The sequence below is a fragment of the Halichoerus grypus genome, chromosome 11 (assembly GCF_964656455.1).
Source record: "Halichoerus grypus chromosome 11, mHalGry1.hap1.1, whole genome shotgun sequence".
Classification (NCBI taxonomy): Eukaryota; Metazoa; Chordata; class Mammalia; order Carnivora; family Phocidae; genus Halichoerus; species Halichoerus grypus.
The window spans coordinates 53401323-53429001 of NC_135722.1; the positions used below are offsets into that span (position 1 = coordinate 53401323).

Genomic DNA, 27679 nt, shown 5'->3' on the forward strand with positions numbered 1-27679 from the left:
TATATTAGTTTCAGGGGTACAACATAGTGATGTGACAATTTCATGCATTACTCAGTGCTCACCACAATAAATGCAGTCACCATCTGTCACCATACAAAATCATTGCAATGTTATTGACAATATTCCCTGTGCTATAATTTTCATCTCTGTAGCTTATTTTATAACTGAAAGTTTGCAACTCTTTTTTTTTTTTTTTTTTTTTTTTTTTTTAAAGATTTTATTTATTTATTTGACAGAGAGATAGACAGAAGAGCACAAGCAGAGGGAGTGGCAGAGGGAGAGGGAGAAGCAGGCTCTGCACTGAGCAGGGAACCCGATGCGGGACTCGATCCCAGGACCCTGAGATCATGACCTGAGCCGAAGGCAGACGCTTAACCATCTGAGCCACCCAGGCGCCCCGAAAGTTTGCAACTCTTAATCCCCTATTTCACCCATCCCCTTACCCCCTGTCTTTTCACAGTCTTGATGGTGTTGTCTGAAGCAGAAAACTTTTTAGTTTTGAAGAAGTCTGATTTATCTTTTTTTTTTTTCTTTTGTTGCTTATATCTAAGAATCCTTTGCCAAGGGGCGCCTGGATGGCTCATTCCATTAAGTGTCTGCCTTTGGCTCAGGTCATGATCCTGCAGTCCTGGGATCGAGCCCTGAGTTGGGCTCCATGGTCAGGGGGGAGTCTGCTTCTCCCTCCCCTCTGACCCTCCCCGCTGCTTGTGCTCTTGCGTGCTCTCTCTCTCAAATGAATAAATAAAAAATCTTAAAAAAAAAAAAAAGAATCCTTTGCCAAATCTAAGGAGATTTTCCCTTTGTTGTCTTCTTTTTTTTTTCTTTTTTAAAGTTTTTACTTATGTATTTGAGAGAGAGAGAGAGAGAACACGAGTGGAGGGGGGCAGGGAGGGGCAGAGAGAGAGGGAGAAGCAGGTTCCCCACTGAGCAGAGAGCCCAATGATGACAGGGGGCTCGGGGCTCAATCCCAGGACCCTGAGATCATGACCTGAGCTGAAGGCAGACGCTTAACTGACTGAGCCACCCAGCCATCCCCTCTTTGTTGTCTTCTAAGAGTTTTATAGTTCTAGTTCTTATGTTTAGGTTCTCGGTCTACCTTGAATTAATTTTCATATATGGTGTGAGGAAGGGATCTAACCTCATTCTTCTGCATGTAGCTATATGAGCTCCATTTGTTGAAAAGACTACTCTTTCCCTACTGGATGGCCTTGGCATTCATGTAGAAAATTAGTTGACTACGGACATACAGATTTAATTCTGGACTCTCAATTATATTCCACTGATCTATATGTCTATCCTTGTGCTAGTACCGCAAGGTCTAGATTACTGTTACTTTGTAGTAAGTTTTGAAATCAGGAAGTATGAGTCCTACTTTGTTCTTTTTCAAGATTGTTTTGACTATTCTAAGTCCCTCACAATTCTAAATAAATTTTACAGTTAGCTTGTCAATTTCTGCAAAGAAGTCAGCTGGGGAGTCTATTTGGATGCACTGAATCTATAGATCAGATTGGGGAATATCACCATCTTAACAATGTTAAGTCTTCCAATCTGTGAACACGGGATTTTTTTCTAATTGTAGATCTTCTTTAATATCTTTCAACAATATTTTATAGTTTTCAGAGTGTAAGTTTTAGACTTTTTTGTTAAATTTATTTCTAAGTATTTTATTCTTTTTGATGTCATTGTAAATGGAATTGTCTTAATTTCATTTTTGGATAGCTCATTGCATATATATGTAAATACAGTTGGCTTTTGTACATCAATTGCATCCTGAAACCACCGAATTCATTTGTTAGTTCTAATAGTTTTTTATTTAACTTCTTAGGATTTTCTGTATACAAGATCATGTCATCTGTGAATAGATAGTTTTACTTTTTCCTTTCTAATCTGGATGTCTTTTGCTTCTTTTTCTTGCCTGTTTGCTTTGGCTAGAACCTCCAGTACAATGTTGAATTGAAGTGGCAAGAGCGGACATCCTTGTCTTGTTCCTGACCTTAGAGGAAAGCATTCTTTCACCATTAAATATATGTTAACTGTGGGTTTTTGGTAGATGCTTTTTTCATATTGGTGAAATTCTCTTCTGTTTCTAGTTTGTTGAGTGTTTTTATCATGAAAGAGTGTTGGATTTTGTCAAATGCTTTTCTGTATTTAATGAGGTGTACATGTAAGCTTTTTTATTATGTTGATTACATTATTATAATTATTACATTAATTGATTTTTAGAAGTTAGGCCAAACTTGCATCCTACTTGTTCATGGTATAGCACTGTTTTTATATGTTTCTGCATTTGTTTTGCTAGTATTTTGTTGAGGATTAATCTATTCATATTCATAATAGATATTGGTCTGTAGTTTTCTTGTGATATATTTTTCTGGTTTTGGTATCAGAGTAATACTGGCCTTATAAAATGAGTGTTCTCATCTCTTCTAACTTTTGGAAGAGTTTGTAAAGAATTGACATATATTTTCCTTTAATTTTTAGTAGAGAATTCAATGGTGAAACCATGTGGATTTGGGCTTTGTGAGTAGTTTTCTGATTATTAACTCAATCTCTTCACTTTTTATAGGTCTGTTCACTTGTCTGCTTCTTGAGTAAATTTCATTAGTTTGTTTCTTTGTAGGAATCTGTCCATTTCATCAAGGTTCTCTAATTTGTTGGCATACAGTTGTTTATGGTATTTCTTTATAATCCCCTTTTCCCCCCATAAGGTGAGCAATAATGTCCCCTCTTTTACTTCTGATTCTAGTAATTTGAGTGCTTTTTTGAGGGGGGGAGGTTAGTTTAGCTAAAGGTTTGTCATTTTTGTTGCTCGTTTCAAAGAACTTAGTTTCATTGATTTTCTCTATTGCTTTTTCTATTCTTTGTTTCATTAATTTCCACTCTAATCTGTATTGTTTCTCTTCTCCAGTTTCCTAATTCTCTTTTCTTCAGAATCTAATTTACTGAACTGGGCCTTAGGTTTTGTGTGTATGCATGTATTCCAAGAAAACTTTATTTACAAAAGCAGGCAGCAGGCCAGATTTGGCCCAAGGGCCACAGTTTGCTCATGCCTGATCCAGAGTAATAGTTCCTAACCCTGGATGCATAGCATTTTAAGGAACTGATTCCTGGACCTCACCCCCTGAGATTATGCCTCAAGTGATCTGGGTTGGAGCATGGAGTGTTTTTTTCTTTGCTTGTTTGTTTTTTGTTTTAAGCTTTCTCAGGTGTTTCCAATGTGCAGCCAAGTCTGAGAACCATCTTTTCAGAGCAGGGATCTGACCGTGGGTTTTTTTGTTTGTTTGTTCTTGGCTTAAAACAACAGAAATTTATTATCTCAGAGTTTGAGGCCTGAAGTCTGAGTTGAAGTGTCAGTAGGGCCATGCTCCCTCTGAAGGCTCTAGTGGAGAATCTTTCCTTGCCACTCAGCTTCTGATGGCTATAACCTTTCCTTAGCTTGTGGCTGCATGACTCCAGTCTGTGCCTCTGTCTTCACATGGCCTTCTCCTCCAGCTCAAAAACAGCAAACGAACAGATGCATAGGGCAAAATATGGGGGCATGGGGTAGCATGGAGCTCTGATGTCCTCAGGGCGTGCTACCCTCCTAGTATCTGGATGTGTCCACCAACCTGGAAGCTCCATCTTTGCAGTTTTAATTTCAGTTATTGTATTTTGTGGATATATATTTAATTCTTTTAGATTCTTGTGCAAATTTGGTATAGCACTTTTTATGGTTTCCTATTTTCTATAGAGATCTTCTATTTATTTAATGGAAGAACTGGTAGTATGTAGTCAGTTTTCTGTCTCTAACAATGTTACATTTCCTGATGAACTACAAGATTCACCTTCTATTATAATATGCATATTGTGGATGAAGGGAAATTGAATCTGTTGGAGTTAGCTCTGGGCTCTGGGAGGGAAACTGACTTTACAATGATGAGATGTCCACAGCCTGATATATCCTAGAAATTTCTAGGATTAGAAGAAAATTAAAGATTTTGGACTCAAAGCAACAGGAGAACATAACTCGATATTATATGGCAAAGGGAGGACTAAAAGTTATTATTTTTGTGGATTTCATTGTTTAAAAAAATTCTATATAAATCACAAGCTGGAATGAGCAATACACATACACATACACACACACTCTCTCTCTCATATTTTTCTGCCCACCCTTTAGTTAGGAATATCAGGAGTGAAATGGCCAAGTATGTATCAGTTATGATTGCATTTAGCTACATGTAGAAAACCAAACTAGAATGGTTTAATCAAAGAGAGGTGTATTATGTTTTCCAAATAACAAGAAGTCCCAAGGAAGGCAATCCAAGTGCAGCAAGTCAGAGACATCAATAATGACCAGTCTCCTTTTTATCTTTCTGCTCTGTCATCCTAAATGTGTGGTTTTCAGCCTTATGGTCAAAAGATGACTACTGACTTCCGTCTTCCAGTCAGGCACGTAAGGAATTTGGAAGTTGTCATTGCATCCTAACAAAAAATAAAGAGCTTAACAAACTGAAAAATCAACAGCTTTCTTGGGTCCATCAGAGAAGTGAGGTTACAATGCAAACTGCTGCCCCCGAACTGGAGACACAGGCTTATTTCATATAAATTGAAATTTACTGTAGCAGAAACCCACAAGCAGAAACCTCAGGGACCAGTGCAAAGTTTGAAAAACCAAAACTGCAATTGATGAATTACTGGAGGCTCAATGTGGCCAAGTCTGAGAATCAGACTCCAAGAAGACCCAGTCATATGGGGGTATATACTATTGTCAGTTTTACCTCCAGGACCTTGACTAGGTTCTCATAGTGAATACTGGAGAAAAATCCCTCATGCTTCTGGCAGGGCAAGGGGGTAAGTAGCCATTTTGAATATGCCAGAGCATCTGTTCTTAACAAGGCCTGCCCTCAGAAGAAACTGCTTAACCAGAGCCTAATCTGCTGGGTTTTTATCAGAGGTTAACTGACCTAGGGAAAGGGAAATACCCAACCTAAGCCCACTCTAGCCATCCTGTCCCTTCTAAGTTGGGGAGAAGACTGAAAGGTACTTGTGAATTTCACAATTTAAGGAGGTACAGGCTCCTTAAAAGACTAATACTAATCATAGGACTACAGAATACTTCTACTCCCCTCACACCTTACCACATTACTAAAGACCTATTTATAGCAGTTCTTTTACCCTGTACATCATGTCCAAGTATCATGAAAAAGTTATAAGACATATTGAGTGGCAAAAAAAAAAAAAAAAAAAAAAAAAAAACAGTTTAGAGAGACAGAACAGACTTAAGAGCAAGGAAAGTTATCAGAAATGAAGTGGGACATTACATAATGATAAAGGGTTTAATTCTTCAAGACGTCACAATCCTTACTGTGTATACAGAGCACCAAACTATGTAAGGCCAAAACTGATAGAACTGCAAGGAGAAATAGATGAATTCACTATTACATTTGGAGATTTCAGCACCCTTCTATCAGAAATGGATATATCCAGGAAGCAGAAAATCAGTAAGGAAATAGTTGAACTCAACAGTACCATCAATCAACTGGATATAATGAACATCCATAGACTTCTTAATCTAACAGCAAATTATACATTCTTCTTAAGCCCATATGGAACATTCACCAAGATAGACCATATTCTGGGCCATAAAACACACTTTAACACATTTAAAAGAATGTCTGCTCTCAGACCACAGTGGAATTAAACTAGATATCAACAACAGAAAGATAATTGGAAAATCCCAAAATATTTGGAGATTAAACAACATTCTTCCTCATAACACATGGGTCAAAGAAGAAATCTCAAGGTAAATTTATTATTTTTATTGTAATTGTTTAATTTAAATTCAATTAACATATATTATTGATTTCAGGGGTACAGGTCTGTGATTCATCAGCCTTATATAATACCCAGTGTTCATTACAACACATACCCTCCCCAATGTCCATCACCCAGTTACCCCAGCCCTCCATCCCCCTCCCCTCCAGCAACCCTCAGTTTGTTTCCTAAGATTAAGAGTCTTTTATGGTTTGTCTCCCTCTCTGGTTTCATCTTGTTTCATTTTTTTCCTCTCTTCTCCTATGATCCTCTGCCTTGTTTCTTAAATTCCACATATCAGTGAGGTAATTGTCCTTCTCTGATTGACTTATTATTTCGCTTAGCATAATACTCTATAGTTCCATCCACGTCATTGCAAATGGCAAGATTTCAATTTTTTGATAGCTGCATAATATTCCATTGTATATATATACCACATCTTCTTTATCCATTCATCTGTTGATGGATATATGGGCTCTTTCCATAGTTCGGCTATTGTGGACATTGCTGCTATTAACATTGGGGGTGCTGGTACCCCTTCGGATCACTACATTTGTATCTTTGGGGCAAATACCCAGTGGTGCAATTGCTGGATCGTAGAGTAGCTCTATTTTCAACTTTTTGAGGAACCTGCATACTGTTTTCCAGAGTGGCTGCACCAGCTTCCATTCCCACCAGCAGTGTAGGAGGGTTCCCCTTTCTCCGCATCCTTGCCAACATCTGTTGTTTCGCGACTTGTTAATTTTAGCCATTCTGACTGGTGTGAGGTGGTATCTCATTGTGGTTTTGTCAAGGTAAATTTAAAAATGTTTTGAACTAAATGAAAATACAAGTTATCAAAATTTGTAGGATATAGTGTAAACAGTCCTTAGAAGAAATTTTATAGCATTAAATGCATATATTAGAAAGACAAAATCTGCCAAAGTCACACAAGAAGGTATAGACAATCTGAAAGCCCTGTATCTGTTAGGGAAATTGAAATTGAAGCAGTAATTAATAACTTTCCAATACAGAAAGCACCAAGCCCAAATGGGTTCACTGGTGAGTTCTCCCAGACATTTAAAGAAGAAATTATACCAGTTCTCCACAATTTATTTCAGAAGATAGAAGCAGAGGGAATACTTCCTAACTCATTCTGTGAGGCCAGCATTACCCTATTACGAAAACCAGACAAAGACATTACAAGAAAAGAAAACTGTAGACCAATATCTTTCATGAGCATAGATATGAAAATCTTCAACAAAGCATTAGCAAATAAAATCCAACAGTATATAAAAAAATTATACACCATGACACCATAACCAAGTGGGATTTATCCCAGGTATGCAAGGCTGGTTCAACATTCATTTAATGTAATCCATCACATCAACAGGATAAAGAAGAGAGATCACATGATCATAGAAATAGATGCAGGAAAAACATTGTGCAAAACCCAACACCCATTCATAATAAAAACTCTCAGTAAACTTAGGAATAGAGGGGAACTTCTCAATTTGGTAATATCTATAAAAACCTACAGCTAACATCATACTTAATGGTGATAAACTTGAATTTTTCCCCCTAGCATGAGGAACAAGGCAAGGATGTCTCCTTTCACCACTCCTTTTCAACATCGTACTGGAAATCGTAGCTAATGCAATAACATAAAAAAAGGAAATAAAAGGTATACTGATAGGTAAGGAAGACATAAAACTGTCTGTGATTGCAAATGACATGAATATCTATGTAGAAAATCCAAGAGAATTGAGAAAAAAAAAAACTCCTGGAACTAATAAGCAATTACAGCAAGGTTGCAGGATATAAGGCTAATATACAAAATTCAGTTGCATTCCTATATACCCATAATGAACAAATGGAATTTGAAATTAAAAACACAGAGGTTTTTGGCAGCTTTCTGCTCACAACTAATTTTCCAAATTATATACCTACCTAACCAATTCCTGGCAAGGAGAATGAGACCATATGTGTGCCTTAGATCAGTCATAATTCCCTCCTGCGGTGAGCTGGAGCTAGAGAGCCTTGGGCAGGAAGATGGGATCTACTCAAAAGTGGAACTCTACCAGCATGAGAATAGGAAGAATTGGCATATGGAGAAGCTCCAACAATATCTGCTAAAGATAGGGAGAAATGGAAAAATTAGAAGGAGAGAGAAAAAGAGAGAGAATGTGTGTGTGTTACATACCAAAAGAGAGAGCAAGAGACAGAGAGGCCATACATACTATCTTAGGGTACTTGAATGCCGCACTGTGGCATCAAAATTTCCTGGGGGAGGGCATCAAAACATCATTTATCAACGTTGAGAGAGATGAGTTAATATGATAATTAGTAGTTGCTCAATTCTTATTTTTGAGTGCATAGAGTTTTACATCAGAGGAAATAATAATTGATCTCATGAAGTACTTTTTCAAATATTTGGTATCAAATCTATCCCAAGAGCAGTCTGTTTTCCCTATGATATATGCTCGTGGAACACTTAGAGAAATTGTTTCTATGCTTGATCTCAATCAAGGCAAAATAAGCAAGGATGGAGCTGTTCAACCTGCTTTTACTTAAAGCATTCTTTATTGTCAAGAAATGGGGTATTTTTTGTCTGAAGTGAATTACATTTGAGTCACTTCTGAAGCTTTTTCATGACATTTAAAAAAACCTAAGGCAATTAAAGCAAGTTGCCTTAAGAGGTTGACAACAAACCTCTTTAAAACAGGTTGAGCTAGTCCCCCCAACACGTACACCTTTCTTTAACTAATCAAGGTGAACAGTTAAAAAGAACCACACAGACTGTAGTTTGTTACATGCATTCAAGATGAAAAGAAGTAGTTCTCAACAAGTCCCCTGGAGATAGCTCAACTTTTGTATCTAGCCTTGTTATGTGATTTTTTTCTTTGCACTTGTCTTTTGGTTACCATGACAACTGGAGAGCTCATGGGGAGGAGAGATTGTTTTGACTGTTGCACTGAGACTAGGAGGAAGAGTTGAGACAGGTGTAGAAACATGGATTCAGGTCAGGGAACAATGAGAGTTGGGGGCTCTGTGGATGTGTATATACTGAGCATTTTAGGTTATTTTGTAGGGAATACAGGCCTGATGCTGAATAGTGTAACAATGAGGAGTATAAGAGTAAGACATGGAGAACTTAAAGGCCAGTGGGGCAGAAAAGTTTTATGTAGCCACAATGTCCCTTGCTCTCTCACACTGCACAGGTTTGGTGCCCTCGTCCACCCCTGAGTAAGTGACTGATCCACCCAATCCATCATGCAGGCAAGTAACATGATGAAAATATATCTAACTAATAGCTAAATAAAAATCTCCCCTGGCCACACTCCCTATTATCAGGATATCTTGAGTAGAAGAACACAGCCAGCTTGAGCCTATCCTGCTGAGGTGACCTCAGAGGAAGGGATTTGGTGACAGACTAGCAGCTGTCTTTGACAGGACCTCTCCAGAGTACAGAAGCTACCAAGTCCCCAGCTCATGGAGCAGCCAAGGGATGTTGTGGAACATATCTCCTAAGGTGACCCTGGTCACTGGTAAGCTGAGATTAAGTGCCCAAGTTGGACCTGGCCTGATGATTTGGAACTGGCCTAATTTGGTACACATTGGTAAAGACTGGTCCTCACATAGGATGCCCTTTCTGGCAGTTCATTCTGTCCACCTCCACCCTGGCACAGCCACCTCTTGGATTCCAGCTGCCGCAGGGACAGTTTCAGAATTGATTTCAGTTTTGGGACGTCTGGGTGGCTCAGTTGGTTAAGTGTCCAATTCTTGATCTCAGCTCATGTCTTGATCTCAGGGTCGTGAGTTTGAGCCCTGCATTGGGCTCCATGCTAGGCATGGAGCCTATTTAAAAAAATTTTTTTTAATTAAAATTAAAATAAAAAAAGAATTGATTCTGGTTTTTACCCATCACAAATGCAGAACCACTCCATTTTTTATTTAAAACATTTTAAAAATATTTTTTCTATTTTTAAAATATGTTTTTATTATTTTTTATTTGTTGCTGATTCCAAGTAGGGGTAGAGCAGTGTGCGTTCCCCTACATAAGAATTGGAAAATTTTACCACTTAAAATTGATTATGAGTCATTTAACTCTCAAGAACTATTTTCTAATTTATCACTGACTTGAATTAATGTTACATCTTTATTCTAAATCTGCCTTTTGTGTTACTTCCTCTGTTTCCCTGGCCTCCTGTTGGTGAAAAGGGATTTTGGTGATGCGTAATCTTTGAAAAGTACATTCATTAAGGCTGTCAGCACCATGTATTTGAACATTATAATCCTGGCTTTTTATTATGTTTCTTTCCCACTTGTTCTTGGTTTTTATTCCTGAATGTTCTGCAATCTCTCTTTACTGCATGCTTGAATTACAAGTATACACAAAGAAGTGGCTTTTATGACATGCCAAGGCAAGGATGTTGTGTTTCAGCTTTATAATAATAGCACTGGGGGACATATTTCATTTCAAAAAGACTAAGTTCTACTTCAAAAGAGTTTTACTTAATTAAAGTTAAGGTGGTGAAAAGCCTAAAAAGCAATTCTTTGACCATAAAGTATTTTCATTTAGCCATTAATTAAATATATTTCCATTGTGTTTATAGCCTTACCTATTAATACTTTGCTTTCAAATAGTCAAACAAAAATGGATGTGCATGACTCTCTTTACTGTATTTCATTATTTCCTTTAGCTACATTATGGCCTATTGAAAATGATTTCATATTTGCTGACATGGTATTGATGATTCACATTTATTACAGTTAATTAGAGGTATATTTTGCATCTTGGAGCAGCAGCAACCTGGTCATCTGTTCTCCTGCCCCCTCCCTCTAAGCCATCTGCTTTCTCTTATAACAGCTCTACTGCTTACATAGTCCACATGCTGCCTTTGACAAAAATTCATTTATTCATATACCAAACATCCGATACATCCAAGGCACAATTGTACACATTGCAGGAAATGAAAAACTGTCACCATATTATATACTGTTTTAGAATTTGTAAAAATATTTTTTTACAATGTAGGGTGAGTGGGAAGAAGTCAGGGAGGAAGTAGGATTCATTAGAGATGAACTCAGAGATAGATGGGTAGGATATTGCCAGGCAGTTGAGAATGAGGAGATTTGTATGTAGAGATGTGAAATAGGTAAATTTTACCTTTGTCTCTCTCATCTTACTCCTGTCTTCACCCAAAGCTGGCTCTCAGCATGCCTCTCTATTCCTTACCTGAATGCATATGAGCTTTATGAGCACAGGGGTTTTTATCTATTTTGTTCACTGCTGCATATTCAGCACCAATAATGCCTGGCATGTACAGATGCTAAGTATTGTGAGTTTTTGAATGAATAAACATAGGAATGAGATGATAATTACCTGTAAGCTTTAGGGTCTCTGACCTTCTAAGCTGTTAATTATTTCCTTTTTTTTCTCAATAAACCTTGGTCGATAAAATTTATTGTAAAACTTTTTTAAAGTTTTAAAATTTATATCTTTTTTTAAAAAAGATTTTATCTATCCATTTGACAGAGAGAATTTATATCTTTAAAATTGTGAATGAGGGGCACCTGGGTAGCTCAGTTGGTTAAGCATCTGCCTTTGGCTCAGGTCATCGGCCTCTCCACTCAGTGGGGAGCCTGCTTCTCCCCCTCCCTCTGCCTGCTTGTGCACACTCTCTCTCTCTCTCTCTCTCTCTGTGTCAAATAAATAAATAAATAAATAAAATCTTTAAAAAATAAAATTGTGAATGAGATTTCATATCATATTATATACTTTGCAGCTGTGTTTTAGTTTGTTATTGTTATTAACTTTCGTTCATGTCTTTTCCCATTTTTATATTGGTTTTCTCTTATTGTAGGAGCTCTTTATATCTCAAGGAAATCAATTTTTTGTCTGTTGTATGTTTTGCAAGCGTATTTTCCAGCTTGTCATTTATCTTTTTTACTTTGTTTATTGTATTATTTCATGTGTGGTATTTTTAATTTTTATGTAGTCATCTATATAAATATTTTATGTTTTCTGAATTTCTCCTTGATTATTTTTTTTTAATTTTATTTATTTGAGAGAATGCACAAGAGAGAGAGAACACAAGCAGTGGGGAGGGGCAGAGGGAGAAGGAGAAGCAGACTCCTCGCTGAGCAGGGAGCCCGACATGGGACTCAATCCCAGGACCGGGATCATGACCTGAGCCAAAGGCAGATGCTTAACTGACTGAGCCGCTCTCCTTGATTATTTAAGAAAAGTTATCTCATGCTTTCTTGTAGCACTTTAATCATTTTCCTTTTTTTTTTTTTTTTTTTACTTATAATATCTCTGATCTATTTAGGTCAGATAATTTTTATTAAATAAACCCATCTTTTTTTTTCTTTGTCACTGATTAGAAATGTCATCTTTCTTTTTTTTTTTTTTTTTTTTTTTAAAGATTTTATTTATTTATTTGAGAGAGAGAGTGAGAGAGAGAGAGAGCACAAGAGTGGGGAGCGGGAAGAGGGAGAAGCAGACTCCCTGCTGAGCAGGGAGCCCGATGCGGGACTCGATCCCGGGACTCCAGGATCATGACCTGAGCCGAAGGCAGTCGCTTAACCAACTGAGCCACCCAGGCGCCCTAGAAATGTCATCTTATTAGATACTTAATTTCTGTTTGTATTTGGATCCATAACTGGTCTCTCTTTTCCATTCCATTGATCTTTTTTGTCCATTCATGTGTCTGTACCACCATGCTTAGAGTACTATATCTTTATAATATACTTGGTTTTTTGGTGTGTGTGTGTGTAGTTTTATGCAGTTTTATCTTATGTGTATATTTGTGTAAACACCACCACATTCAAGATGCAAAACTGTTCCATAACCACAAAGGAACTCCCTAATGCTACTCCTTTATATATCTGCCCCTTGGCATCCACATCTTATAGTTTTGTCATTTTTGAGAATGTTATTAAATGGAATCATGCAGTGAGTAGCCTTTTGAAACTAGTATTTTTTTCACTAAGCAAAATGCCCTTGATATCCATCCAGATTATTGTGTTTATTACTAGTTTGTTTCTTTTCATTGCTGAGTAGTATTCCACTATACAGATGTGCCAGTTTTGTTTAATCATTCACCGACTTCAGTTAATGTTATTTGGGTTAGACATTTGTGTTATTTTCAGGGGTTTTTTTTGCTATTAAAGATAAAGCTGTTATGAACATTATTCTTGGTGAAGAATGTTGTTGTTCCTAAGTAGAGAGTACTGAATTAAATATAATCATCAGTTTATGATAGAAACACTCTCATCATTGGTCCAGCGCAGAGCCCTAATCATATTCATTTATTTATTTAATTATCTATCATTACTAATAAAATGAACATCATGAACCTACCTCCTAAACTAAGAACAGACAACTTACATTTTTTTATGTTCTCTATCCCTATCCCATCCCCTTGCTTCCCCCTTAAGACACCCACCTTCTTTTTTTTTTAAGTAGGCTCCACATCCAGCGTGGAACCCAAACCCAAGGCTTGAACTCATGACCCTGAGATCAAGACCTGAGCTGAGATCAAGAGTCAGATGCTTAACTGACTGAGGCACCCAGGTGCCCCAAAGACACCTATATTTTGTTTTTATAATTGCTTTTGGGGAGAAGGTGTTTTACCACTTACACTGTTTTACTTATTTCTTATTTTTATAAAAAGATTTTAATAATCTATATTATCTTCTGGGATTTTCTATGTTATTAAAACTTTGCTGTCACTACTTTCATTCTTGGTTAATATTCCATTGTGAGAACATAACAAGAAAATTTAAGTTTTCAGCTTTTGCTGTTATGAGCAAAAGTCCTTTTTTCTAACCATTAAGCTATAATTTAGTAATAATAATAATACTTTGTTTTAGCAGCAATAAAGATACTGCTATAATCTATAATGATAATAATAGCAATGACAATAATAATGTGATTGCCCATCATAACACTGCTACACTGATCTGAGATGCTTTATGATAGCCCTAGCCTTGTATTTAACTTGCATCAATTAAAAAGGTCAGTGGAATGGAACTAGAGGGTATTATGCTAAGCAAAATAAGCCAATCAGAGAAAGACAATTATATGATTTCACTCATATGTGGAATTTAAGACACAAAACAGAAGACCACAGAGGAAGGGGGGGGAAAACAAAATAAGATGAAATCAGAGAGGGAAACAAGCCATAAGAGACTCTTAGCTATAGGAAACAAACAGAGTTGCTGGAGGGGAGGTGGGTGGGGAGCTGGGGTAGCTGGGTGATGGGCATTAAGGAGGGCACCTGATGTAATGAGCACTGGGTGTTATATACGACTGATGAATCACTGAATTCTGCCTTTGAAACTAATAATACACTATATGTTAATTAATTGAATTAAAGTAAAATAAAATGTCAGTGGAAAACCAGGTAAGATCTAAGTATTCTGCTCATTCATGGTGGTATTATGTTTTATAATAAAACTCTCCTTGATACACTCTTCTACAGAGTATTTGTTGAGAGTAAGGAATTATTTGTATGTTCATTCAGTTGGCCCAAGAAGTCAGCCACTGCCCCAAATAGGGCCAGACTCCTTTTACTGGTATTGACATTCAGATAACTTAAAAATAAATGCTCTAGGGGCACCTGGCTGGCTCAGTTGGTAGAGCATGCAACTCTTGACCTTGGAGGTGTGAGTTGAAGCCCCATGTTGGGCATAGAGATTACTTAATTTTAAAAAATGCTGTCATTCTGCAGAGGTTGCTAACTTTATTGTACTGGATGTCTTCCTTATGCCCTTCTAAATCTATCCTCCACTCGTCTACAGCCCACTGTGCCTCAGAAGGCTGACCTGTATGGAGTGCTTCCACAGGCTTCCTTCTCTTCCGATTTCAGTCTGGTTGGTCATTGGGGAACACCAGCAGGTAACTGAAAGAAGGAAGAGATTGAGGTTGGAAGGCAATCTGATTGATCCTTTGACATAATTGATGTCGGGTGATTCTCTCCACAAAGGCCTTTTGGTTTCTGATTCTAGTAGCTGCTACCTTTCCCTCATCCCTCATTCAGAGAGGTAACATCTCCTCATCAAGTGTGTCTAGCTCTGAGGCCCTACATTATCCTTTGTGGTATTTCTACCCATATATATATTTTTTTTAATTTAAAGATTTTATTTATTTATTTGACAGAGAGATAGCGAGAGAGGGAACACAGCAGGGGGTAGTGGGAGAGGGAGAAGCAGGCCTCCCGCCAAGCAGAGAGCCTGATGTGGGGCTGGAGCCCAGGACCCTGGGATCATGACCTGAGCCGAAGGCAGACGCTTAACGACTGAGCCACCCAGGCGCCCCTCTACCCATATTTTTGTATATAATCTCTTTATTAGACTCTCCTCAGATTATTAAATCTGAAAGGCCTCTTTCCTGTTAGCACACCAGTTGATACACTGAAGTGGCAGATGATCATTTACTTGCAACATGGTGGAAGAGGCATGTTTGCCGTAGAAGAGAATGAGAGAGAGAGTGCAAGATGAAGAGGGAAAGTCCCGATGCCATGGAGATCTGAATTCCAGCCTCCAAAGCCCTTGTTTCTCAAGCTCCCCCTTCCATTCCTTCATTACCTTAGTATACTCCATGGCAAACAGGCAAATAACAGGAAGCCCATTCATGTCTAGACCAATTTGAGTTGAGTTTTCTGTTACTTGCCACGAAGTATACTAAGGTAGCCCATGGCCTACGAAACTGCAAAGTCCCGAGATAGGTTGTGCTTCAGAATTAGTTGATCTAGTAGTTGAATAATGTATCATAGACCCTGTTTGCCATACACAGTGTCAGCTTCATTTTAGGGTCTGGATTTCTACATAGTTATAAAAAGGCAGTTGTATCCATTCCCTAACATCTGGTGGGAGGCAGTTGCTTCCAGGTACTTTCTCAGAAAATTCAGTAAATTTCTTTTCCTGAAACTCTCAACAAACCTCTCCTTGCTTCTCATTGGGCCATATAGTATCACATGCCCATCCTTGAACCAATAACTATGGCCAGGAAGTAGGATTATGCTGACAAGTGTAAACCTGAGCATAAACCTTTCTCTTCCGATCAGGAGTAGGTCAGTTTCCTCAAAAGCACATGGTGCCACAGTTGGGATGGAGGGGGAGCCTGGATAATGAGGAAGGAAATAGGGGAGATACCAAGAGCAAAGGGAACAGATCTTGGGGAGATAACCACAATATCTTCTATGCTTTCCTAGCTATATGTAAGTCAAAAGTTTATTTCCTGCTTAAACTATTTTTTTTTTTAAGATTTTAATTATTTATTTGACAGAGATATAGCGAGAGAGGGAACAAAAGCAGGGGGAGTGGGAGAGGGAGAAGCAGGCTTCCCGCGGAGCAGGGAGCCCGATGTAGGGCTCGACCCCAGGACCCTGAGATCATGACCTGAGCCGAAGGCAGACGCTTAACGACTGAGCCACCCAGGCGCCCCTCCTGCTTAAACTATTTTATGTGAAGTTTCTTTCCTGTCTTGAAAATGATTAATGATTAATTCAATGAGGAGTATCTTGGTACTTGTTCTGGCTGTGCCATTTTCTAGTTGTGTGACTTTGGTCATGTCATATAAGCCACCTATGCCTTAGCTGCTGCTTCTATAAAATGAAGGTTAATAACATCTGCCTGACAAGGTTGCTCGGAGCTCCAGCGAGATGGGAGATATGAAAGCATCTTGTAACCTATAAAAGGCTAAACAAATGTGAGGGCCCTTTATTAGCAGTAGCTTTGTTGTTGCCACACCCTGGAGATCAAGCTGCTCTCTTTAGTGAGAAATTAGACGCTCCCACCTGGCTCAGAAATGCTAAATTGCTAACAACCTCCCTAAGGTTTTACCCTCTTTCTTTTTCATAAGAGACCTCTCTGAGCTGCTAAGAGCCAGAGGTGGAGTAAATTATCCGGTTTTCTCCACTGCTCTGGAAAACAACCAAGATGTGTACAGGTCATTCTAGTCAATCCAAAAGCACTTATTCAGCACCTTCTGGTGTCTCCTACTGTGGTAGGTATAAATATAACCATAACAACCTGTTAGTGTGAATTATCACAGAGAGAACAGCTCTCAATGCAGCTGGAGATTAGTTAAACAGCAAACATTGTGCTGTCTTCCAGGCATTAAGCAAACTCATATCAATGTAAGGACTTTTTTGAGTTGACTGTGATAAGAAAGAAAAGCACTGAAGGAAATGATTATATGGTTAGGAATTTGGCAAGGTTGGTTTTTTACGTAGGCTGTAGACTGAATGATACCTGTGAATCTATGTTTCCCTCTCCAGGCCCCTAGAGATGAGAAACCTACTTTGAGAAAACAGTAACTTGGTTCAATTTAATAAAAATACTCTCAGTACGCAGAATAATTATGGAGATATGGAGAAAGATTCTTTCTCCCTGCAACTGCATAAAACTATTAGAGTTAACTACACTGAATAAACTCAAAGTCTGATGCTGTAGCAGTTCTCACCAGGAGAACATTCCCAAATTTCTCTCTTGCCTTCCCATTCCAGGATATATCAGTGAGTAAGGGAAGGGAAGGATCAGGCCTGTGCAGTTTGATAAAAAGTGACCCCCAAACACACTTTGAGACCCACTGGTCTAAGAGAGTGAGTTTTGCGTACCTGAGAGCCCCCATTCTCTTCATCCAGTGTTTTCTCCCATTGTAGCACAGAAGCTCAAGGGATAAGTAACTTCTTGGTCCAGAACCCTAGAGCCAGCACATAAACTTGGAGCCTGTGTTTCTATACAGTTTTCTTTCCCACTGTTCCAAGCTGCTTCATGCTCATTGTTGACATAAACCTCAACAGGGAGTATATGGGAAATATGTATTGCCCTTCTGTTATGTTTAGTACACTATGATAGAACCACAAGATAAATATATATATGCATATATTTATAAGTGTGTATGTATATATATCAAGGTCTTTCATTTTATTAGTGTTTTAAATCTAGTTAGGAAGACAGGATATATCCTTAAAAAGATTTAAACACAAGGAGCATGTGCTTAGTGTCAAATGAGTGATTTAGACCAGTAATTGCAAGTAATTTGTTGATAATGAAGCAAATTTTGTAAATGATTTGCCTTTATAAAATATATTTGAGCAGATTATAAGGATAATAAAGATATCCACATTTCCATATGCTTTCTTAAGCTGGGGAGAGAGGGGTAGAATTATATCCAGCTAGCCAGAAATGATAAATTGTGCATAACAATAAGTCATTTAACATGTAACTTTACTAAGTGTTTCTATGGGGATATGAACAAAAGGCTGAGAACCGTTCATTTATACACAGAACTTTGGAATTTCCTAATATAGACAGTTATTGAAGGCTAGTGATTTTGGAAATTTTTGTAAAGAAAATGAGAGTAGAATTGCATTTAATTGAACTATAGGATTTAAGCAGACTATACAGAGACTGTGGGGAGTGGGAGGAAGGGTTCACTCCAGGCCCTAGATATGTCAAGTAACTATGATTTAGAGCAAGGGAAACTAACATTGGATAAATAGTTGTCGTATGACAAGGAGTTTGTTAGATACTTGGCATGTATCATTTCATCTAATACTTAGGAGAACCTGAGACAATTGGGATTACTTTCACAGTTTCCCAGATAGGAAACTGATCTCAGGAGAGAAAAAGTAAATTGCCCAAGGTCAACCAACGAGGAAGTGAGGTAGATTAAATATGGCCACAAATTATTTTCAGCTCCTGTCACCAAGACCACCATATATCTGGAGGTTGAAAGGCCACATGGAAAGCGCCCAAGCAAAGCCAGACATGTAAGTGAGGTCATGAAAAGCTTTCTAGCCCCCATAGACTCTCCAGCTGAATGCAGCCCTATGAGTGAGCTCGGGTGAAACCAGAAGAGGAACTGCCCAGCTGACCCACATAAATGTGAGAAGTAGTAAATTGCTATTGTTCCAACTGCTGTGTTATGAAGTGATTTGTTACACAGCCCTAGATAACTGAAACAGCCAAGCTTTGGCTTTAGGCTTTTCTTGTTCCAATGCTGGTATTCTTTCCATGACACATATTACTACTTTGTTATTGATAACATAGGAGTATTTGATAAGATAATCTATAAGGCTCCTTTGAATTCTTAATAGAATGATATTCTAGATGCATGGAGTTGGGAAATCCAAGATGTGTTTGGAGAGCAGGCGGAGGCCAGTCTAAGTAAGAAGGTTATCGTCAAAGAGGTACTAGAAAGAAAATCTTATAGTATAATGATTAAGAGCAAAAGCTGGGTTTGAATCCTAGGTTCACCTCTCAGTAGCTTTGGGCAAGTCACAGAACCTCCCTGTGTCTTGGCATTCCCATTGTGAAAAGGTAATGAAAATAGAACCTTCCTCCTAGGGTTGTTGTAAGAATTTAATGAGATAATGTGTGTACTAACTTAGAACAGGTACTGACTCACAGTGAGAACTCAATATGTGGACACCAAGTAGACTAAGGAAGACACCAGAAGCAGAGAGTCCAGCCTGCCCTTGAGGTGAGGGTAATGTCAAAAAGGCAGTGTTTGACTCTGGTGATAATGCTTGCCTGTGGCAATAGCAGGACCCTTCTAAATATTTAAGAATCTTGGAAACTTTTGTGGATGGACTGCTGATTTTTTTTTTTTTTTTGCATCTCCATGTTAGGAGCAGAGAAAATTTTCATTATAATGATAGCTGGTATAAGGACTTCTTTTAACATAAGTCTTTAACATATACATAATATGTTCAACTATAAAGTATTCACAACTTTTTGTCTATCTGATCACTATTATGAAAATAATTAGGAATCATGGAGTCAGAGTTCTAGTCATTAATTCAGTAAATATTAATGCAGCATTTGCCATGTGCTAGGCTCTTTGCTGGGCCCTGGGGAAAATAATAGTACAGGGAAACCAGGATGGTTTTTGCTCTCACTGAAATTACAGTGGAATGGGGAATTTGAGACAAAGTAAGGAGGCAGTTACTGTCCAGGGGGATGAATATTTTGTTGGGGAAAGTTTGGGATACAGTGGGTGCTTGTAGGAGGTACTTCTGACCCAGACTGAGGAGAGAGACCAAATAAAATATATTTCACTTCCTGAAATAAAGTGACCTAAATGGATAGCTGAGAGATAAGTAGAAGTTAGCCAAGATGATGCCTGAAAATTTGCCACAAGTCTAGTTTGTTTAAATGGTGTGTTCACCTTGAGGAGTAGTGTAGGGAATGCTGCGTAGTTGGGAGAGGTGAAGGGTTCCCTCTGGTCTTAGAATTTTATTCCTGACAGCTAAGGATAAGATGACGGCAGTTGACTGGGACCTAGAGGTGACTGAACAGTGATATAATAAAACTGACCTAGAGAAAGCATTTGAATAGGTGACCCAGAGAGACAAAAGAATGGAAAAAGGGTGAGATTAAAGGATAGCTCATATTTCAGGTTGTAAATGTTCAGATAAACAAAGTGGTATTAATGGGAAAAACAAGTGTCAGATGACATGAAGTCTGATCTTGGTTTGACCATTAACTGCCTTTTAGTATATGGTGTTATTTAGAAATAGTCCCTCTCTGAGACTGATTTCTCCATCTCCAACCTGTATGTGTTAGACTACAGTTGACTCGAACAACACGGGTATGAACAAGCATGGGTCCAACTTATATGCAGATTTTCTTCAGTAAATACAGTACAGTACTATAAATGTATTTTTTCTTCCTTACGATTTTCTTAATAACATTTTTTCTTTTTTGTAGCTTACTTTATTGTAAGAATACAGTATATAATACATATAATGTACTAACAATGTGCTAATTGACTGTTTATGTTATCAGTAAGGCTTCTGGTCAACAATAGGCTTTTAGTAGTTAGGTTTTGGGGAAATCAAAGTTATACTCAGATTTTTGACGGGGTAGGGTGTGAGTGCCCCTAACCCCTGTGTTGTTCAAGGGTCAACTGTATTTGAAAGGAGACCAGAGGGCGCCTGGGTGGCTCAGTTGGTTAAGCAACTGCCTTCGGCTCAGGTCATGATCCTGGAGTCCCTGGATCGAGTCCCGCATTGGGCTCCCTGCTCGGCAGGGAGTCTGCTTCTCCCTCTGACCCTCCCCCCTCTCATGTGCTCTCTCTCATTCTCTCTCTAATAAATAAATAAAATCTTTAAAAAAAAAAAGAAAGGAGACCAGAAAGGAATGCTACAGAACAGAAAGTGAAAGTGGTCGGACTAGCTGAATAGTATTCCAATTCGGTAACATTGTCATTTGAGCCCCAACCTGGCCAAAGCACAGAGGATTTTCAGATCTGATGTTGAGCAGGTGAAGTCAGTATTACCAGTTCTCTAAAGGGAACTAAGCTTTCTAGACTTAGAGCTCGCTCCTCTGATTATTTGTTGAATGTTTGTGGAGGAAAGTGGACTATGATTTTTACTTCGTTGCCTGTCTCTCTCCCTGCTCTTCTCACCCTTCTGCTGTTATAAGGAACTCAGAGAAGGTATATGAAAAAATGAGCCTAGAGGAGCAGAACCCAAACCAAAGCCTAGTGAATGCAAATGTTCGCATTTCAGGTCTCAGTGTGGGAATGATCTTTAGAAAACTGTAGTGGACATCTATTGTTTTGGGTGGCTGACACCCCATCTTTTCATCTTGGGACAGTAACCTCCCTTCTGTTTGAACCCTGATTCCCCCACTCTAATCATGTGGTTCCCATAGGGGCTAGAAATCATAGTATTCCTCACCCTTGGCACAGAAGTAATGTGTCACTCAAGCCAGGGCAAAGGGAGATTTTGCAAATTGGGATTAAGAAGAAGGGGTTCAGTCCTTCTCAGATAGCAAAACTGAGATGGAGTCAGAAGCTAGTGGTAGCCATGGCCTTTGCTGCATAATGAAAAAGTATTGCTTGACCCAGAAATCTTCGTTTTCTGTTGGCAGTGACTCCTTACTGTGTTCAGAGATAAGGCTACTCCCGGTCCTGGGCCCCTCATAGGTCCAGCTCTCCTGAACCAGCCCCTTACTTCTGCTGCTTAGTATTTTTACAGTTTACTAAGTGGTACTTTTAAATTGCTTTTCATGGGGCACCTGGGTGGCTCAGTCAGTTAAGCATCCGACTCTTGATTTCAGCTCAGGTCATGATCTCAGGGTCATCAGATTGAGCCCCACATCAGGCTCCATGCTGGGCGTGGAGCCTGCTTAAGATTCTCCCTCTCCCTCTCCTTCTGCCCGCCCCCACGCACACTTGCATGCACGTGCTGTCTCTCTTAAAAAAAAAAAAAAAATTGCTTCTTACAATGATCCTTTATGGTAGACATGATGTTTTGTATCAAGGATAACAGGGTGAAGTGACCTGTTATTAAGTTACCAAAGCCAGGAAGATGGAGCTGTCCGTGTCCTTTACTGAACCCTTCCGTTTTCTCTTACAAGACCAACTAAAGACACATAGTATGTAAGAGGTAGAGCAAGGTCTTGAATCCAGGATGTTCAATAAATACCAATCAATAAATAAGATGGTGCTAGAGCCAAGCACCATTCTCGGGCCCAGGGTACAGTGTGGAACAAGACACAGTCTCTCTGTCATGAAACTGATAAAACAGTGTGAAAACAGACCAGTAAACAGGCAATTAGAATAAAGTGTGGTAAATGCAAACACAGGGGGAGTATAGGGTCCTTCTGAAGCAGGTGAGAGTAAACCCGATCTGAGTTAGGAAAAGCTCCACAGCAGGGTCACTGCCGGCCTGTATGGTACCTGTCTGTGAATCAGGAAAAAAGGTGCCCTTTCCTCAAAATACTTAACTGCCAACTGCCAGAAAATTGTAATAAAAATATATAAATCTGTAATATCTATGCTGCAATTGGCACACCCTAGTTATGTGCAGTATGCAACCTGCACAGCTGTGTGTGGCACCCTGCTTCCCAGAGGAAAGAATGTTTAAGCTGAAATCTAAAGGGCAAAAGTGAGTTAGCAGACTCCCTACCTATAGGCCCGTGGCATGTCCTGGAATTGGGTCTGCTGCCAAACAGAGTTATTTCTTTAGGCTGCACGGCCCTCCTGTGGCTGCTCTTGTGTCCTCGTAGACACTGCACCCTTTCCCTTCGCTTTAGCCTGCTCTCCCAGGGAACCCAGAGCACTCTCCCTGCAGGTCTCCCTGCAGGTCATACAATCTCCCCAGACCTGTTTGTCTTCCAGAGACTAGGTGAAGAGTTTGTGTTTCTGGACCGTAGCCCTCAGTGGCGCTTAATTCGAAAAGGAAGAAACCCCAAGAGAAAACCTGATCCTCTCTGGGAGGGGTTAGCCTGGAGGGTACAGTATCTGAAGGCCTGCGGATTATGGAGCCTTCTTCTCATTGGCTGCTAGTTATGGCATCCCCTTGACTGCAGGTTTTTGTTTTTGATTTTTAACTGTGGTGCTTAGCTCAATAGGAGAAATAAATGAGAAGGGAGCATGGAACCCTGCTGCTCTGAGAATCCTAAAATATCAGACCTGAGAGAAATCCCATGGTATGCTCCCCCACCCAGCATTTTTATCTAAGTGAACATAAACAGCAAAGGCAGACTTAAAAGGGAGTAGAAAGGGCTTGGTTTTGTAAGAGAAAACGGAAGGGTTCAGTAAAGGACACGGACAGCTCCATCTTACTGGCTTTGGTAACATGGGGGGTTCATGTGTTGCTGGAATGTATATGAATATTAGATATTTTAGAACCAGCTGACAGGGGAGCTATTTTCCTTCCCAGATCATCTGCACCTATATATAAAGATAGAACAGAGTCACATTTCGATGCCCTGGATGTCTTGATCATGAATTTAGCTCCACTTTTGAGATGTTACTAGTCCCCATTCCTACACTCTACTGCTTATCATAATGCTTGTTGTATTGTGTTATGTTATGTTGTTATTTTGTGTATATTATATTATGTTATTCCTGGGTTTACTGGAAATTCTTTTCATTCTACACCCTCTCCCTTTCATGCCTCTCTGCAGACTCTTCCAAGATTAATTTAGGGAAGCTGTTAAAATCTTAGACTGTTCAAATGGAAGAACATTAAAGAATGTCTGGCCTAGTTCTGCAGATCATAGCTAAGGAGCACAGGCCCAGGGGGGCATTGAATGACAAAGGTCAGCCAGGGAGTTAGAGACAGAGCTTAGATGTCAGGCCTGGTGTTCTTTCCACCACTGACACTATCTCTCTTGCTAGGTGATTAGGTTGGGATGAATTTTGGCATGGTTCTGAAAAGCCCACTGTCTTACCTTTCTAGCTATAAATCCCTTTTTCCCAGTCCTTCCTCTTCCCTCCCTTGTCTCTCAAATTTTGAGTCTGATCCAGGAGCCGCAACAGGTGTTGGGCCTGCCTCTTGGTGAATCCTGAATCTTGGCTGGCAGGCTCCTGGGGGTGGAGCATGCCCTTTTGCCACCCGATAGGCTACCAGATCAATTTCAAGGTCTCTCTGGTAACTTCCAAGGCCAATTCTACTAAAACCTCCCTTGTCCTTGGAGAATCCAGTGATTAGCATGAGAAAAGTCTTCAAGTCTCCTCTGAGCTACCCAAGGGTGAGGGATATTTTATTGCTAACCTGCCTTGAGCTCCCTAAGGATTTTTCTCTATTGTACTAAGCTTGACACAGTATTAATATACAATAGAGGCTATTAAAACATGCCTGTTGGAGGGGCACCTGGGTGGCTCAGTCAATTGAGCGTCTGCCTTTGGCCCAGGTCATGGTCCCAGGGTCCTGACCTGAGCCCCGCGTTGGGCTCCCTGCTCAGCGGGGGGTCTGCTAGTTGGTCCAACTTACCATAAGTCTATTTTTCATGAGGGCTTTAGGTCTCTCCTGAGAGGGAATTTATCCTAAGGAAAGTGAGGAGATAGGCAATGTGGGTCCAGAATAGACTTTTCAAAATCAAAGAGGAGTGAGTCTAAGTTCAACATATCATAGACTGGTTTCCTGGCCTCGATGAAGCCCTACCTCTACCCCCCACTGTTGGCACATGCTTAGTAATTTGTGGAAGGGAGTGGGGGTGAGGAGGAATCAGCAAAATATAGAAAAGCTGCTTCACTAAAAACTCCGAGTCAAAGGGCATAAATAATACTTATTGAAAGCCCATGTGACAAAGTATAGCATGATCAGGGGAGAAAGGTAGTCTTTCCTCTGCACGATCCGTATAATGGGTTCTCTGTACTGTGGACTCCTGAAGGATCAATGTCACCTGACATCTCAACAACACAGCATGTGAGAATCATTCTCTGGGTCTTCCAGAAATTAAGAGGAACATTTCTCAAGGAGCTAGGATAACTTTGTCAAGAGGTAGAGGCAAGAGCTTGCAAAACTATATACAAATTTGAATCACAGAGTAACAGAGCTGAGAGGAACTATAGAGATCATCTAGTCTGCTAATTCTCAAACTGTGTTTCAGAGACATTCTCAAAGGCCTGGGGAGGGGGAGAGAATGCTACAGACAAAATATAAATGTGTGGTAGGTCAAAGAAGGGAGAAATTGATTTGACTCAAGAAGGTTTTCAATAAAAGTAATGGGATGAGCAGATGAATTAGCCATCTAGGTCAAATGGCTAATAGCTGGAGGAGCTAAGATGAGAATCATGACTTCCTGGCTTCTTGTGTATGGTCATATGGGACGTTAGCTGTTACTTTTATAATGTGGTGGCTGTGAGCAGATTACTCAGAATGGAAAGAATTTTGGGGTCATGGTGTATGTTTTGTCTGTATGTTCCTGCTCCTGGGAGAGGGGCAGAGTGGATGTGCCTTTTGAATGCAACTGGGTGACTCTAAACAAGTATGCTCTTCCTGGAGTGTGTGGTTCTCATTATTTTTATATCCTCAGGCTCACAAATCAGCCAGGGCAGAGATGCCGACAGAAAGACCTAATGGAAGGAATATATTTGTTTCTAATTTAGAATAAGAATGACCACACCCCACAGATCAAAATCCATGGAAACTTCCACTGCTCTGCAGCACTGTGTTGAACAGCATTTCCAAAAGAGTTCTAACATGCTCTTGAGAAGGGATTCCATATCAGTACTTTGGGGGAATGTTCCATATTATATCCTTGTCTTGGAGACGGACGTTGCTCATAGAAAAGTCTCTGAAGAGCTCTGAAAAAGATGTCTATTTAACCTTAATCCAATGTTTTGTAAACCTGCTTCCTTGAGAGCTTGTTTGGAGGTTCTAGCAGGGGAGCGCAGCTACTCGTATACCCTTGACCGAAGAACGGTCCTCCTCTATCGGGGAAGGTCGTCCTCTTCGACCGAGCGCGCAGCTTCGGGAGGGACGCACATGGAGCGGTGAGGGAGGAAGGGGACACCCGCCTAGCCAGCCAGATCAGCCGAATCAACCCTGGCGATCAATGGGATGTAAACTTGCTTCCTGATAGAAACTTTTATCCATGGAATATCTATTACTGTACAGAACACACTTGGGAAATGCTGAGGGAAAGACTACTGACTGGTAATAGAGGAAGTCTGGGTTGTGGTCCCGGCTCTGCCACTAATTTGCATTTTTCATCATCTTTGGACTTCAGTTTCCTCCTCTGCAAAAGGAGAGATTTGAAATCAATGATCTAGAGAGAAACAAAGGACTAGGATTTATTGCACACTGACTCTGTGCCATGCCCTGGCATGCCATCAGGGTCCTGACCTTAGAAGGGCCCCATGCTTGGTTTAATCAGCCGTCACCATCTGCTATCACCATCTTGAAATTCGTCATAATATTTAAACAAGGAGCTCTGCATTTTCATTCTGCACTAGGCCCCATAAATTATGTAGCTGATCCCATGAGTGTGTGTATGTGTGTTTAGAGAGAGAGAGAGAGATTATCTCTAATATTATCTCTCATCTTCACATCAGTCTAGTGAGAATGTGTGTGTATTATTATTTGTGATACACAGATATGGAAGCTGAGGTTGAAAGAGGTCAAATAAATTACTCAGGTTCACATGGGGAGTGAATAGCAGAGCCAGGATTCCAGGCTAGTCCACTGGACTCTAAAGCTCTTGCTTTTCCCACTAGACCAGCTGCCAGTGCAAACATTCTGTAATTCTAAGATTCTTTTGTTCTTCCAACTACTAGTAGATCTATCTCACTCTTCCAGTAACAGAAGAACTGCATTAATACCATTTGTTGTCTGAGTGACTATCTGGCTAACTGAATTAGGGAGTGATGGACCAGATGTCAGTGAACACGTGGCTAGGTGGCAGGGAATGAGTGGCTATAGAAGTTGGATAGACATGGAGTCCAACAAACCTGGTTCTACCATTTACTAGCCATGTGACCTAGGGCTGTACTTCTCTGTCTCAGCCCACCTCATAAGTTATTGTGAGGATTCAATGAAATAATGCATTGCTTAACACATGGTAATCTCTCAAAAGATTATTACTATCTTTTTATTAACCTTTTTATTAACCACACTAGACTGGCTATTGTGATATCAGAACACCAACTATTAGAACTCATTTGATTTGTTCAATAACAAATGCAAGAACATTAGATTTCTTTACTTTTTTCTAAATCAAATCAAGTTTTAATTTCTCTAATTCAAACCAAATTAAATTTAGGTTCACTCCCACCTACCAGGTTGGTGGGACATAAAATTTCAGAGCTTTTGTGGGGATGCAGAGACCTCAGGGCTTACCCAACCCGGGAAACCTGGGCAGGTGTCTTCAGCCCGTTGTAGTCGTAGCTCCTGGTGCAAGCAGGTGTGTTGCAGTCAGAGGTATCTGGCCCGGTTGCTCAAGGCATCTATTCCTATTCTATACCTGGCCACTAAGAGCTCCTGCATGGCTCCCAAAGCCATGGCTTGTGTTCATTCCCCAGGTGTCCTTGTAGTCATCACTGCCAGAGATACTGGGAGAGAGCCAAGTGTGGGTCCCCACAACCTCTCCATCCTCCTGGCTTTGCTTCCCCCTCCCAAACATTCCCTTCAAGAATGTATAGGTT

The 27679-nt window shown here is 39.7% G+C and overlaps 2 protein-coding genes and 1 long non-coding RNA gene across 4 annotated transcripts in view; 1 reads left to right on the top strand and 2 right to left on the bottom strand.

Annotated features, from left to right (window-relative positions):
- The window catches only part of PGM2L1 (phosphoglucomutase 2 like 1), a 99670-nt gene that overhangs the window by 64400 nt on the left and 7591 nt on the right, over positions 1-27679 (bottom strand). The window contains exon 2 of the mRNA XM_078058546.1: positions 14611-14687. Within this exon, the coding sequence (XP_077914672.1) occupies positions 14611-14687 (77 nt within the window). The remainder of the gene's footprint in view (positions 1-14610; positions 14688-27679) is intronic.
- The window catches only part of LOC144379447 (uncharacterized), a 59359-nt gene that overhangs the window by 5310 nt on the left and 26370 nt on the right, over positions 1-27679 (top strand). The gene's annotated exons all lie outside the window — the stretch shown is intronic.
- KCNE3 (potassium voltage-gated channel subfamily E regulatory subunit 3) overlaps positions 10672-27679 on the bottom strand; it is a 34279-nt gene continuing 17271 nt past the window's right edge. Inside the window, exon 3 of one of the 2 annotated variants that reach the window (XR_013442465.1) lies at positions 10672-14687. The gene's annotated coding sequence lies outside the window, so the exon portion shown is untranslated. Of the gene's footprint in view, positions 14688-15539; positions 26275-27679 lie in introns of those variants that run through there. The other variant, XR_013442466.1, reaches the window with a different exon arrangement.